This window comes from Gopherus evgoodei, chromosome 10, assembly GCF_007399415.2.
Source record: "Gopherus evgoodei ecotype Sinaloan lineage chromosome 10, rGopEvg1_v1.p, whole genome shotgun sequence".
NCBI classification, from domain to species: Eukaryota; Metazoa; Chordata; order Testudines; family Testudinidae; genus Gopherus; species Gopherus evgoodei.
The window spans coordinates 1,679,468-1,695,559 of NC_044331.1; the positions used below are offsets into that span (position 1 = coordinate 1,679,468).

The 16,092-nt window shown below is 51.4% G+C and overlaps 1 protein-coding gene across 1 annotated transcript in view; it reads left to right on the plus strand.

Annotated features, from left to right (window-relative positions):
• The first annotated feature begins 4,488 nt into the window (after positions 1-4,488).
• The window catches only part of RASGRF1 (Ras protein specific guanine nucleotide releasing factor 1), a 98,463-nt gene continuing 86,859 nt past the window's right edge, over positions 4,489-16,092 (plus strand). Inside the window, exon 1 of the mRNA XM_030578139.1 lies at positions 4,489-4,799. Coding sequence (XP_030433999.1) covers positions 4,536-4,799 — 264 coding nt within the window. The 5' untranslated portion in view covers positions 4,489-4,535. The remainder of the gene's footprint in view (positions 4,800-16,092) is intronic.

Below are 16,092 nucleotides of genomic sequence, written 5' to 3' on the forward strand. Positions count from 1 at the left end.
TCTTTGACCTTGAGATGAATGTTTATTAAACTGTTTGCCCATTGCTGGCTCATGTCAGCAGCAGATGCGGCAGATGAGGGGGCGCCCTGGTAACCAGCCCCATGCTAGGCTCTTCTCAAGGGTATTTGACACACACGCTGCCAGGCAGCACAAATACTGAAGAGCCAGTCCTGGCGTGTGTTCGGTGGGGGAGGGGAAACAGGAACATCGTCAGGGCACAGGGAGCAAAACCAATTTTCGTTGTCGGTGGCTTTCCGGCAGTACTTAGAAGAACAAATTTTTTCTTCCATCCAAGCCTGAATGCTGGCAGAGACGCTGTAGAAACTGAACTGATTAGCAGGGTGCTGGCACATAAAAGAGAGCTGTCTGTACAGTGACCGAGCTGACAGTGGGCAAACGCAGACGACTAAAGCCCTGGACAAAACAAATCCCAGCCCATGTCTCCCCTCTCTCCCCATTATATTGGCACAGCAACGGTGCCAGGCTGTTAGTAGACAGCCAACAGTTATTGTAACCACCACAAGGCTGGAACTCGGCAAACCCACATCACCAGGCTTACATTATTATTGTCGAAATGACCAGCAGCTCGACTGAGCACCTGTGATGGGGTAGGGGCTGTCTGTGGGGGGGATGGGAGAGCCAGGGATGTCTTTAGGTGAGGGACAGGATCAATAAGCCTGTAACCTGAGCCAGGTAGGGGGGTGGGGGTTAGCACCTTGGCCTGGGAAGCTGGACAAAGGAATCTGCGGGCTGGAGGAGGGGCAGTTCAGTTTCGGTTTTGGGCTGGGTGAGGGGAATTCAGGGCATCCTAGCTAGGATCCAAGCACCCTGAAAGCCCAGAAGGACTTGATTGAGGGGTCCTGACTGTGCCTGCAAGCTCTGCTGTAACCTGCACTCCTGTTGTCCAATAAACCTTCTGTTTTACTGGCTGGCTGAGAGTCACTGTGGGTCCCAAGAAAGGGGTGCAGGGCCGGACTCCCCCACACTCTGTGACAGCACCCTTTGCCATGTGACAGTCGTGGGGCTGGGCTCAGATATTTAGAACTGGACATTACAATTTCTGTAGCCGCCCATGACAATGAACACTTCGCCTTGGACCCGGTGATCCGCACACTCGCTTACCACAGCTGCTGGTGCAATCGCAGCACCTGCAACTAACTTGTCTAGTTGTATGTCTGACATGCAGAATCGTTCACAGCATTTCTAAAAGCTGGGGCCTTGGTTTGCTGCCTTGGCCAATGGGCCAAACACGACTAATTCACCTCACTGCAGCCGCATCCTTCAGCCCTGCAAACCATTCAAAACACATACGTCAGAGCTGTGTGAGGCAGCATTCCACCTCTCTTTGCAGTGCACTGAAACACACATTGGACAGAAAATACACAGGGCGGGTTCCTTTCCATTTTCCACAGCTTCGTTATCACCTGGGATTCTGTCCTGGACCTTTGAGCACCACTGATGTTCTGCTTCCTGTCCTGCGCCCTGGGACAGCAGCCAGGGCCTACTCTTTATTGGTGTTGTACTGTTTTCATCTTTGCTGTCACAGCTTGCACTTTTTCTCAGGTATATGGGCAGGACTTCAGACTGGAGGCCTGGGAACATATTATGGGTAAAAATATATGACTGAGCTTCACCTAGGGCCTGGATTAGAGCTGGGCTGGGTGAGTAATTCCTTACCAATAATATACTGAGGAAATGCATTCCTTATCTAGTGTGGGCAGCAATCATCTTTGCTCTGTTTTTATACAGTGGGACCCCGGCCCCGAGGTGCGTGTCCAATTAATAATGGAAAATAGCGTAAGTTTAGGCACAAGTATGAAATCCAAGGCATTGGCCTTCGACTGCTATCATGAGCAAGCAGCACAACAGAGAGATTGAAAAGTCGATTAAGGACAGAGAGAAAGAAGAAAACATTGCAATTAAAATATCTGGAAACCGAGAAAGAAATTAATATTTGTTCTGGAAAAAAATCCTTGTTATTATTGGATACATAAAGTTTGTTAGTTAGAGCTTTCAGCAAAATGCCCTGGCAACACCCCATGTCCCTTTGGGTGGAAAGAAAGATCAACCCTAGCTTGGGCCTGATTCTCCAGCTGTCAAGTGGAGCAGATCCACAGGAGGTCCTGGTCTTACAGCAGGAGTAAGGAAGAGCAGAGGAAGGCCCATTTCCTCAGCAGCTGGGCTTAATTCTGGCTAATACACATAGAGGATGAGAGAGGATAGAAAACAAATCAAAGTTCCTCAGTGTGGAGAATTATTCTTTTACCGGCTGCTGCTGCTGCTGGATACATGGGCTCATCTTTTGCTGGCATGTTTGACATTCAGCCACCAGTTCTTTTGTCCCAGCAGAGTGACATTCAGCCTGTCAGGGTACAAAGGAGTTGAGTAAATTGTGACTGCCAGGACTGGAAACAAAGAGCCAAGGCGCAATGCTGGAGAGTGCAGAGGACAGGGTAAGACCATATCTTAGGGGTGGCGTGGGGGGATAACACAAGGGATCGCAGTCACCTGAAGCCTGCGCTGTCTTTGTGGTTAAGGTATGATGTCCTCTCTGGTTTCCCCAAGGCTGTCGCTGTAGCCTAGCTGTGCTTGCCAAAGCCCCATCTCCACACCTCCAGGTCCAAACACCCAAAGGTGCCCATGGGGCACTAGACATGTCCACCACGGGTGTGGTCACATGAAATGTCCAATCAAATCGGTTCCTTGGTGCCTACAAATGTGAAGAACCTTCCTATTGCCCGGACCATTCCTCGGTGTTACCATGGCAATTTGTGACCTCATTAAAGTCCTTGAAGGCCTTCCAACATTTTCAGTCAAATTAACATAGTTTTCCTGATTCCCTCCTTGTTTGCTTATGGGAGCTAGGTCACACACTGGGCTGGGGGCCTAGGGTTCCCCTTCCACCTCTTCAGCTTAGCCACGTTTTCAAGCAGCAGGTGCCCACCCAGCGCAGTGCTGCAGAGGCCTCTCTTCTGTCCCCCTGGCTCCCGGACCACGTGCCACTCCACTCATGGAACTGAAATTTCTGCCTGGCTTAAAATTTACTGTAGTGCCTGTTACCATGGTCTCTAAGCAAGCTGGGCAGAGTTTGGTGCCATAGCTCTTGTGTAGTGGAGGAGCATGATCCCCACTGGCAGAGCCCTGTCCTTCCTGCTGGCCAGAGAGGGAAAGGATAACACCCTACACCATCCCCTTTCTCTTCCCCTGCACACAGCTCCTGCCTGGCTGCTCCTGCGATTTTCTTCCACTTTGCAAGTACAGAAGGGCCAAAATGAAGGAATTGCAGGACACTAAATTAGCCCAGTGGAAATAAGTAGAGGGGTCTCCCCCTCCCCCACCTGTTCCTGTGCTCAGCTGGCAATAGATATCGGGGTGGCTTGGACTCTCCCCTGGGGGCTGTGCTGGGAAACAAAGGCACTAGGGAAAGGTGGTCAGGTTTTGGATGAAGAATGCTTTGGCATGCAAAGGGTTGGTCTCACATGACCCCAGCCTCGGAGGACCCCAGTGTACAACAGATCAGGAGATTCATATTCAAACTGAGCGCTGGGGGCGGGCGGATTGTTTCCATTACTCCAGCCGGGCCACAACCCCCCTTGCAATGCAAACACAGGCGGTATCTAGCGGTTAACAGATCGCTGGGCCATTAGGCAGGGAGACTCCCTACGCTGAGGGAGAGCTGCTGAGCCTGGGCATGTCTCTGCCCTCATGGGGAGGGTTACGCTGAGGGGCGATGGACTCCTTCAAATCCAAATCCAACTTCCCTAGCTAGCGAAGGGCCGCCGAGGCGCTGCAGCCCGTCCGCCCCTTCTCCAAAGGAGGGGCTGCGCATCCCGCTGCAGCGCCCGCTCCCCGGGCGGTCCCTGGACTTTCCATGCAAGCGCGTAGGCGAGGAGAGGCTAAAAATACCGCGGGCTCTGCCATTTGGGTACCGCCGCCGCACGCCGCTGGGGCGGGCTGGCAGGGGCTGCGCCTCGGACGCGGCTCCGGGACGGGTGGCCGGGATTGCCCGGCTGCAGCCTGAGGCGGGGGCCGCTGGGGTCCGGCGACTCCTAGCAGCGTGACCCGCCGTCCCGCCCCGGGCGTGGCCGGGCGCCAGGGCCGCCACTTGCGCCCCTGTGTCCACGAGCCGGGGCTCCGCGCGCGGTTCTGAAATTCGCGGGCCGCGCTGAGCCCGGGGCAGGGCGCAATGCAGCGGGGGCCGCCCCGCCGGGCTGCGGGGACCCGCCTGCCCTGACCCCCCCGCCCTGCCATGGAGACGCGGCCGCCTGCGCGCCCGGCGGGTCCCCCCTGCCCGTAGCCGGCTGTGCGCGGCTCGGTCCATGGTGCGGCGCTTGGCTCGGCTCGGCTCGGCTCGGCTCGCATCACATGACTCCCCCACTGGCAGGATCCGGGGCTCCTGCATCCAGCCGCGCTGCCAGGCGAGCGGCTCCGTCCCCAGCGCGCCGGCCGGGGCTCTGCAGCAGGCGGCGCCGGGGCTGGGCGCGGGCATGAGCCGGCGGCCGGGGGCCCGGTGAGCAGCGGCCGGCCCGGGCACCATGCAGAAGGGGATGCGGCTGAACGACGGGCACGTCGCCTACCTGGGGCTGCTGGCGAAGAAGGACGGCAGCCGCCGCGGCTACCTGAGCAAGCGCAGCGGGGACAACACGAAATGGCAGAGCAAGTGGTTCGCGCTGCTGCAGAACATGCTCTTCTGCTTCGAGAGCGACTCCAGCTCGCGGCCCTCCGGCCTCTACCTGCTGGAGGGCAGCGCCTGCGACCGCGCGCCCTCGCTCCCGGCCAAGGACTCGCTGGAGAAGCAGGTCGGTGCGGCGCGGGGAGCGGGGCGGCCAGTGCGGGGCTTGCCCCGGGCTGCGCCGCTCGGGGCCCCGGAGCCCGGCTCCTGGCGGGGCGCCACCCAGGGCACAGGTCAGCGGGGGCTGCGGTGGGCCGGGCGCGGACCGCTCCTGGGCAGCGCGCGCCAGGGACCGCCCGGGGCGGGGAATCGCAGGGGCCAGGCTGCCCCGGAGCCCTGGGATATAGTGTGTAATCCTGTGTTCGCGTGCAACAGAGCGCGTGTGCAATATAGTGCGTGTGCAATAGAATTCATGCACCATAGTGTGCGCACGTGCAATAGTGTGCATGTGCGTGTGCAATATAGTGTGTGTAATACCGTGTGTGTACGTGTGCCATACAGTGCATGCGTGCAATAGAATGCAACACAGTGTGCATGCAATATAGCGCGTGTCTAGGTGTGCACTACAGCATGTATGCACTACAGCCCGGTGCACACTCTGTAAAGCCCCAGAGGTGCACAATGCTGGGGATGCGGCAGCAGCCAGGTGAGCGCGCCAGTTAGCGATGGGGCTGCAGTGGCGTGGGCCGGGCGAGGAGGGGGCTGCGCCGGGCAGCGGGGGTGCTTCATGCCCGCAGTGCCAGCTGCTGCAGCCGCTGCTCTGGCACCTGGCGAGTGGCGGGTCATTAGCAGCTGGGGCGTGCTGCGAAATGCACCAAAGGGCAGGCGGCTCTCGGAGGCGCCACTGAGACACAGTGGCCAGTTAATTCATTAGCGTTAAGCTGGGGACTATCCAGAGAACATTTCCCTACATTATGGGCAATCAGCCGGGTTTAATTAGGCAGATCCTTGCAATGCAACGTGGCCCTCCAATGGACGCAGAGCGGAAGCGGCTCTTCCGCAGCCCCCTCAGCCCCCAACGCGAAAGCAGCTCCTGCTGCGTGGGCCGGCCGAAGTCGCGTTTCTGCAGGTGAGTCTGGGAATGCGCCTTGGGCGCAGCTCGGCTCTGACCCTGCCCGGGCCTGTGGGCCTCGCAGCGCCGTGCAGTGCAGGGGGCTGCTGGGCTGGCACCAGATGAGTGTTAATCATGGGCATTACCCTGGTGCCTAGGGACAAACCGAGACCGGGCTCCCTTGTGCCAGGCGCTGCACAAACCCAGATGGGCCCTGGTCTAGGGGAGCTGGGGTGGGGGACAGGGAAGAACACTGGCAGGTGAACAAGGGCATGGCAGCAAAGACGCTAGTTCGGGGGAGGGCGTTAAAAACCACTAAAGGTGCTAGGAAAATATCCTAGGAGTGTGGGGCTGGGACAAGGAATCTGTGCCACTGCTGTTGCAAGTCTGTTCCTGACCATTTACTTTCCATTCATTTGCATTAGTTTAGGGCCTGATCCAAAAGCCCATTGAAGGCAATGGGAGCCTTTCCACTGGTTTCAGTGGACTCGGATCAGGCCCTTGCAGTTGACACGTATGCTGATGGGAAAACTGTCACCCAAGCAGGATGTCAGATACAACTCTACAAAAGTGAATTGTCTCCTCTGCTGCTCTGCGCCAGGCTTGCTGGTGGGCTGGCAACTGGTCTAAAGTGCAGGGTATCTGTGGACATGCAGGGCCTCATTGTTTTTCAAAGGCCTCAGCCCAGCGTCTGGTTTTGTACAGGCCATGTTGTGCTCTAGCTGTGGGCACGCACAGCCGTGTTGACATCTGCCTTCTGGAGCGATGCACACAGGAAGACAAGCAGATGTCTACCTGCTTCATTTGCAGCCATAATTAATCTTGGGCGCCAAACTGCAGGTGCAAATATTTGGTGCAAAATCACATCTGGCGTACCAGAGTCGGTGGGAAGCCCTCTGAAAATTCAGGCCCATTATGTTTGTCACCAGAGCTTTGTCTTAGTACGAAACGTCAGAAGACTCTATACATGTTTTTCTAACAAAAGGTCCTATACTAGGTTCCTGTCATCTTGGAGGCACTTAGGGTCGAGACTCTCATGTAAGATAACATTTCATCAAGCTTTACGTGTTCCCATTGTGTCCAGTAGGATATCATCTGCCTGGATTGTGGTGTGTCTCAAATAAGGGAGATGTTAATGCAAATTCTACAGCTGCAGGACCGAAAAATGTGTTTTCAAATCAGTGACTGCCAATCCACATCCCGAATTTACCAAATGTATCCCAAGCCAGCTCTGTTCTATGGTGTAGGCAATAACTGATTGATTATAATGGCATTCACCAGTCAAATGATATCCTTTAAATGACATTCAACACCTGAGTTAGAGAATGTACAATCAGGCATCTCAGAAGTGTCAATAAGGATTCATTTCTCTTTTTTTTTTATGTCAAGTCTGTGCATTGATACGACTCCCAATACATTGTGAGGCCAGTCCTGAAGTTCTTACATAATTCTTCCTCGGGCAAAACTCTCAAACAGCAGTGAGAGCGGCTTGAGTCAGAACTGCAGGGCTGGATCCCCAAGGGGAAGATTTAAAATGTGACATAGTCTGGTGGAACAATCAGTTCTTAATTGTCTCCAGCTGAAGATGGAATGATCCGCACTCAGAAAATAGCAATATTAAAATAGTAAGTCTGTGCTGCAGCCCTGGTACTCCCTGGCAGATTTTGCTGAAGGAAACCTTTCCAGTGTGGGTTAGGGTACAAATTTAAATATCCTCATTTGCAGTCACCGGGTGTTCTTTCAGTTGTTTGCAAGGCTGAGCAAAAGGGAAAGTTTTATTTTCAAATAAGATGTATTTATAAAGGTAGGAGAGGAGCCTGGCTTCCTTGTATCTAGGCTGCATGGAGTGTCTCAGCTATCAAGGGGATTTTCACAGGGCTGTACCAATTACAACAGCCCACCTCCCTTTCGAATGTGACTTGATAGATATTCCTGCTCACTTCTAGTGGCTCTGACACAGTGCTGGCTAACTGCATTATCACTGCTTGTATTTGTTGTAAGGAGCTCAGATCCATTAAGCACTAACATAAGAATGTCAAAATTCCGTTCAGATTTCAAACCACCTAGAAAATGATCCTAGAGGTAAAAGGCAGATTGTTATCACAGGCTGTACTAAGCACTGCTGAACCTGTGTCCAGCGTCAATGAAGCTGCATTGATTTACACTGGTTTGGGATCTGGCCCATAATGTCATTGTGACGAACTGGGAAAGTTCTTAATGTTTTCTCTGAATACTGTATTGGTGCCTCAGTGTCCCCATGGCAGCTCTTAAGTATCTGGCAGAGCAAAGGGCCAGTGCACCTAAATGCCTGACACTCTGTCTCCTAGGAACTGATGGCCTGGGCCCCTCCCCTGCAAAGGTGCCAGCTGAAGGGGTTGGAGACAAAGGGATCAGGTGACCTCCTGGCCCGGAAAAGGGGCTGAGCAGAGAGGAGGGGCTGGGAGGGGTTGTTAGTCTGGAGCTGGCTGGGGGTCGAGGGTGGAGGGCAGACCTGAGGGTCTGGCTCACTGCCCCCCAGAATGGACCCAGCCGAGGGGTCCGGTTCGCTGTACCTACAAGCTCTGTTTTAGACCCTGTTCCTGTCATCAAATAAACCTCTGTTTTACTGGCTGGCTGAGAGTCACGTCTGACTGCAAAGTGGGGGTGCAGAACCCGGTGGCTTCCCCAGGACCCCGCTGGGGTGGACTCGCTGTGGGAAGCGCACGGAGGGGCAGAGGATGCTGAATGCTCCAAGGAGAGACCCAGGAGGTGAAGCTGTGTGAGCTTCTTGCCCTGAACAAGTCTGCTCCAAGGGAGAGGAGGCTCCCCAAAGTCCTGCCTGGCTTGGTGGGGAGCAGTTCCAGAGCATCGCCCGGTGACTCCGTGACAGTCATATAATTTGTTAGGACAATTATATAAAACTACTCAAGCAGTTGAAGGCCTCCTGCTTTGCAAATGAATGAATCAGTGCTTTAGAGGAGGTAAATGGCAGCATAGTTGTGTTGTGGATCTGCAGTGTGTTCTCTCAGAGACAGTGGAAGAAGAAAATGGCTCACAAGAGTTGAGGTTTGCAGCTCCTAAAAAGGAAGGTAGCTGAAGTCTGCAAAATGAATGCACTGTTTCCTTGGTACACCCCTTGAACAGAACCATAGTCCAGGGACACAGGCCTTTCCCTTCCATGCTAATAATAGATCATTGAAACTAATTTGAAAGGAAAAGTGCTGAAGACTTTTCCAGCATTAGAAATGGTTGGGTTTTATTTGTTGCCTATGGATACTTGTCTATCTAGACAGCTATCCTTCGAGCCGGTGGATGACAGAAGTTCTGTTTTGCAAGAGGGTTGAGATATCAGAACATGGCTCCATTCTGAATCATTGGAAAATTGTTTTGGGTCACTGAAAACATTTTTGTTTTGACTTTTATTTTTGTATTATATTTATAATAGCATAGAATATAATACAACATAAATGACAAAATGAAAAGCGATTTCAAAATGAAAAATCAAAATGTTTCATTCCTAAAATGTCCTGTGATTAATTTCCCCCCAGGTTTTCCCTAAACAAGTTCCAGTGAAATTGATCTGATCTGTGTTTTGATTTCAGCTGAACCACATATTCCAGCAGACTATGGTCCCATCAAAGTTTCTCTGCCCAGCCCTAGTTATCTTGCTCATCCCCAGAGTCTCTGAGCACCTGGTCTGTGCTAAAGAGAATGGTCAGAGGGATCTTTTCTCTCGCCGTCCAAGCCCTGTTCCTGGGTTACTGTGGATTCAGAAGTGATGATTGTTGTTGTTGTGGGGAGCTGGTTTGCCAGAGCTGCTGGGCTTACGGCTGCTTTGTGCAGGGGAAATGGTCTGGGATCCAGAATGAGCCTTAGGCTCACTCTCTGGAGAAACTATCAGAAAAGTAGATTCAGTTCCTTCAGTTAACCTCACTTGATGTTATGTTCATGTTTACTGAGTTCTATAGGAGACACCACATGGGCTAAACAGATGGGGGTAGTTAGGGTCGCTGTAGGGCTGTTTGTGGTCTGAGTTCATCAGTGTGCTAAAGGAGCAGTTGAAGGGATGAGTTCCGCTTTCAAGGAGCTTTCTTGATTGTGCATCACTATATGTGAGCAGGGTAACGGAAAGGAATCTGGGCCTTGTCCTTTGGGCAGTGCTGGCCTGGCTGCACTGGTCCTGGTCTGACACGGATGGGCTGTGCACCTCTCAATAGCACCATTTGTTTGTAGCCAGCAGTTGTCTCCACACCTGTTACCTGAGTGCGTGTGGCATGGAGTCAAGGGGGGATGCTGAGCAAAACCCTTGACTTGACATTCAGATCCAAGGTTCATGAACGAGCACTGTCTAGCTGGAGCCATTTTCCCACTTGTGCCAGACATGACGTGGGTGGTTCGCCCTATCAGGATGGCCGTGGGAATTTGAGGAAGCTTTGCATTGTGTATTGTAAGTGTTGAGTCGAGTTAGTCAGCTGGTGGAAATCACGTGGGATTTGTTCTGGTTTCCTGATTGGCTGAATCGACTGCATGTGGTTAGGATTGCAGAAGCCATTTCTACCAGCGTCTCGGGAGAGATGCTGTCTTCCTGCTCTCTCTAGTGCTTTCATTTCTGATCCTCTTCATTCTCTCACACAGCACAGCCAAGCCCTCCATCCTCAGCACCCCCAGGAATGGGGCATTCAGTGAGCGGAGATAAAAAGCCGCTGTGGTGGGTTCTCTCTGCAGGCCCAAGGACAGCACACAGACAGTCTGCATGAGATGTCAAAAGAGGGGTCAGGCAGAGCGTGGCTGAGAAACACTCAGGGGCCTGTGAAATACTGAGTGATGCAGGGCAAACGTCCTGCTCACGTCCTCATTATCCATCGCCGAGGTATGAGCTGGGGGAGTATGGCGCTGCTGGGGGCCTGCAGACACTGTGCTGCTGCAGATCCCAACCGTGGTGGCTTCATCCCAGGGACACTAACATGCTGGCATTTGCTTTATGCCATGTTGTGCATGCATGGCTTCAGTAACTCAGGCAGCCATGTTCCTGTGCCAGACCATGACAGAAATGCAGCACAGGCGGTGCATGACATCCTGTGCTCTATGGACCTGGTCGTGTAGGCTGTTATCTGTGAGGGAGTCACTGCTGTCCACACTGAGGATGTAGCTGGGATGTGTGCTGTGACTCCCAATTGCTGCAGCCACTTTAGCGGGCTTCCATCACAGGTACTCCTCCAGGGACCAAGGGTGCCTTCCCTGCAACAATCTGAAGCAAGAACTGGGGTCCCCATAAAATTTCGCTCTGCACTGGCTGCAGGCACTGGATAAGCAGTGCATAGCCATCCGGCCTGCATGCGGCACCTGCAGAGTTGGCATGCTGCTTTGTAGCTGTCTGGCAGCAGTGGCCCCTGCGATGGGGTGTACCAGGCCAGAAGGGGTTAAAGAGAACCTGTGGGCTCAATCAGTCCCTCCCCATTACACCTGCAAGAGGTGTCAAGCCTGGAGGGAGGAGTTCAAGGGGCTGAACCCAACTCAGGTGCGTCTGATCAGGCAGGAGAGCAGCCCTGATTCTCATCAGTGAGAGAAGCCTGGTGGGAGACAGGGAGCTGAGATGGAGGAAGCTAGGCCTGGTGAGGAAAGTTGGAGGGGTTGAGTCTGCCCAGAGTTCTCCACACTGGTGGAGGGGCCTGTGGGGACAGCCCTGCCAGGGACTAGAGAAAACTGGCCTGCAGGAGAACCAGCTGGGTGGCAGGACATGCTAAGAAGCTCTCCAGGGAGCATGAGGTAAAGGTTTAGAGCAGTGGTTCTCAACCAGGGAGATGTCTTCCAGGTGGTACATCAACTCAGCTAGAGATTTGCCTAGTTTTAAAACAGGCTACAGAAAAAGCCCCAGCGAAGTCAGTACAAACTGAGCTTTCATCCAGACAATGGCTTGTTTCTACCTCTCTAGGTACTATACGCTGACATGTAAGTACAATATTTCTATTCCAATTGATTTATTTTATAGCTATATGGTAAAATTGAGAGAGTCAGCTATTTTTTAGTAACAATGTGGCTGGGACACTTTTGTATTTTTATCTCTGATTTTGTAAGCAAGAAGTTTTAAATGAGGTGAAACTTGGGGGGTATGCAGGACAAATCTACCTCCTGAAAGGGGTCCGGTGGTCTGGAAAGGTTGAGAGCCGCTGGCTTAGAGCAGGTCTCATACTCTGGGTGCCAAGGAAGAGGCTGAGGCAAAGGTTGGAGACAGGGCCAGGTAGCAGGTGGTCCAGAGGAACAGCAAGGGGGGTAATAAGCAGATGAGGCCTGACAACAAAGGGTCTCTGGACTGGACCCCAGGAGAGAGGAAGGGCCAGGGTCCCCCACCAGGCAGCGGAGAAGGTGGAATGGACCCCCCTGACTGGGTTAAGGGCTGTTGAAACACCCTTCAGTACTGGGATAAGGACTAGCAAGTCCAGACTCTGTCCAAAGGCCCCAGGGAAGATGGCCAGCGGGTTGCTGGTTGGACTATTGGCTTGCTCTTGAGGAGGTGAGCGACCAGTGCAGGTCAGAGCAGCTGTCAGCAAGGGCTGCAAAAGGAGGGGAAGCAGCTACCTCACGCCTAACCACGAGGGGTGCACTGGCTGGTGAATCAGGCCCCTTCAGTCCAACAGCCCTGAGCAATGTCCCCAGGCCCACCTGACTCTGCAACGAGACACAGGGAAAGAAGCAAGAGCAGCATTGATGAGACCCTTGGGCATGCAGGGTAGAGAGCTGGGAAGATCATGCTCTTCGTGCTGTTCATAATTCTGTGCGGTGGCAGTCTCACCTCTTGCATGATCTCCAAGTGCTGGGTGCTTGGCTTTGGTCCCGTAGCTCTCCTTCGGGGCAGTTTTGGTACACAGCATGCATGGGATGGGACACAGGTTAACACAGCAGAGGATAGACTCAGCAGAACCTCTGCGCAGAGGCAGACCAGGCTCTGGCCATATAAGCTGGCTGGGGTGGGCACCTGCTGCTGTTCTGTGAGAATGAGAAGAGGAAATGGTACATCTACGTGCTGTTTTAAATGCTCTAAAATACCCTGATCCTGTTCATCTGCAATCCCTCTTTGAGAGGTCTGTGCCCCGGGGGTTTTTAAAGTTCTCCTCCTGATAATACAAGTGATGCTTAGCCAGTCAAAGGGCACCATGGTTGTGTGTGTGTGTGTGTGTGAGACAAATTACAACTAGGCAACAGAACTGGAAGTTTGATGAAAGAACATCTAGTTCTTGCAGTGACTGGTCCAGCCCATAGACTAAAAAATTCTCCTCCAAATTTGTCACATCAGTCCAAATAATGAGGAAATTTGAGGAAACCAGTCTTGGTCCTGACTCTCTGTGCACAGGAAAAGAATCTAAAGTCGTATAATTTATTCTCTCAGTGGTAATCGTAACACAACAGAGAGAAACAATAATGTATGAGGCAAAGCTACATTTCAAGCTGGAAGCTCGATTTATTGCCTTTTACAGCCATCACCTTGAATCCAAAACCACACTGCTGGCAGCGGGATCCAGAGCAAACGACTGGGTTGTCTTTATGAACTGTGTAGTACAGGGTTTGCTAAATATCCGAATTTACCACGAGCAATCAGGGGCACATTTTTCAAAACACTGACAGAAGAAAGGATTCAAATGGGCCTTGATCTATACAGTTCCCTGTTGTACACCATCAGAAATGCAAATCACAATTTAATTAAAATAGTTTCTTGCACAGTTTTCCCATCTGTCACATGCAGCTCCAAGTATATTTGTTCATTGCACAATCAATATTAGACACTCAAATGCCTTTGAGCCCTCAATCAAGTGCAAATTTTCCCAGATTCCTGATATTTTCCCAGCCATTATTATGGGCCAAATTCTCTAGGTGGAAATAGGCACAATTCTGCTGCAGTCAATGGACCTGCACTCACTCAGAGCTGCCGGGAATTTGCCCTTGTATTTCTGGCATACAAGTAACAGCTCCCGTTAAGCAGTTAAGATTTATTTTATTTTCTCTGTTGCTATTAACTTGGGGTAAAAATCTATTATGTGAAATCCTCCAGATCAACGGCAAAACTCTCCGTGACTTCAGCAGGGCCCGAATTTCACCTCTTGTGTCTTTTTTACTTTTGATACTGGGAAATCTTGGAGCATGGACTTGGCTCTGCTCAGGCCCAGCTTGTTCTGTCCGGCCTGTCTCTGCCGCACAAGAGGGTCAGTTTCTGCTCTCCCAGTTGTACAAAGCCCATGGGCCGTTGCTTTGTTCACACAAACGCTATTGGCCTCTCATCCTGGCACTGGGAGAGAGTTGTGGTCAGAGCACAGGCCTGGTGTCAGGAACCCAATGACTCCAATCTCAGCTCTGACACAGGGATGACTAGGTGGGTTTTGTGACAGGTTCCCCCCGGGGTGCCACTTGGAACTGAGGTACCACTGAGCCCACCTGACCCACCAGCCTGGGCTCCCTTTCACCCTGTGCTGCTGTGAGAAGTTGCCAAGCTCTCCAAGCCTGCTGTGTCACCAGCACACACACTGGTTGGGACACACCCAGCTGCAGTTCACACAGATGCTGAGATCAGCTCTGTACAGGGAGCCTCAGCTAAGAAACTGCCCTACACTCAAGTTCACCCACCCCTCTAGAGGATAAACCCAAATGATACCGTCTTGCACCGCACAGGGAACTGTACAGCGTGAGCTCATGAAGTTCACCCCCTCCCTCCATGTGGAGGAAGATGTGCAACAGCTCTCTGCCCCCCCCTTCCCCGTCACGAGTTGTGATTTCCACACTGAGTTTAGACCAAACAAAAACAAGTTTATTGATTACAAACGATAGATTTTAGGTAAGTATAAGGGATAACAAACCGATCAAAGCAGATTACCTTAGTAAATAAACAAAACCACAAACTGAGCTTAACACAAGATAGGTAGGATATGAATTAGCAAATTCTCACCCTGAGTGATAAATAGGATGGCAGATTTTTAAGGCACAAGCTGCCTTGGCTGTCCCAGGTTTTTGTAGACAGGCTAAAAATCTCTGTAGTCTGGGACCATCACTTCCCCCAGTGCAGTCCTTGCCCCTCAGGTGTTTCCAGGAGCGTTGTTCCAGGGAGAGTGAGGCCCCCCCATGATGTCATTGTCACCCTTTTATATTTCTTCCCACTTGCTGGGAAGCTCTTTTGCTGTAACCTGGGTCAACCAGTTCCCACTGTGCAGTGCTGTCTCTAAGAGGTTTCTATTGTACACAGTTCCCAGGGTAATCCTGGTGCTTGTGTGCATTTCCTCAATGAGCCATTAACATTGTTTGGCCTTTTTAAAGTTGTACCTGAAAGGCTGTTTGTGGGAGTTTTCAACCTTGCAACATGTTTCTGTAACACGTACACAGCCACACTTCATAACTTCACATACAACAAAATAGCACATACAATCCAATGTGATATTACTGTCTTGCTGATCAAGATTTTTAGAATGATACATGACAAGGCAGACTTTGTACAGAACACGTCCTAATTACATGTCACGGTGAATATTGGAGTGCCTGGGTGTCACAGGTCTGAACAAGTCTCTTAATCGTCCTGTTTCATGGCTACAATGAGGAGAATGGGGACTTTTTCCAGAGCACCTCAGTGACAAGTGACATTAGACATGTACAGATTGCTTTGGCTAGTCACCAAGGTGCTTCTGAAAATGTTACCACCTATTCAAAACATTCATTGAGTCTACATCCCTGGAGTTTCAAAACGATCCACACCCTTTCCCAGGAGTGCAGGGAGGATTAATTTGTTGTTTTGTACAGTTATTACTGTGCCAGCTCACACCGGAGCTTAGGGAAGATGGAATAAAGCTGCTGAAGTGACTAGGTGACCAACCAACCAGACTGCTCCTGACTGCGTGGCCAGAACCTTCCTCTAAAAGATTAAGGCAAAGTTTTTCACAATTGCATGACTAATGCTAGGTTCCAAAATCCAGAGCTGGACCCCCTAACTGAGTGTCCTGGTTTAAAAAAAATGGGGAGTATTTGATTTGTTGGGGTTTTGTGATTTCTTTTTTAAACAAAATTATAATCAACATTTTTATCAACATAATTGAAATCATTATCAAAATGTTTATTGAAATGTGTCATTTACTGAAGACTGGATTTTCAGTAAAACTTGGTTTCTGATCAACAAAAGATGTTTGTGATTTTTAAAAAGTCATAAAATTGCAAAAAATGAAAAGTTTTGAATAAATCAACATGCTTGGGGGATTTGTTTTCAAAAATTAAAATGTGATGGTAAAAGGCTATTGTGTAACAACGACAACCTTTTGTTCAGAAAATTTCCATCGCCTCTCCTGAGCCTGCAGCTGTTCCCAGGGACTTTAGGTACCCGGCTTTGGAAACCTTGGCCTAAGCCTCCCTAACATGCTGGATA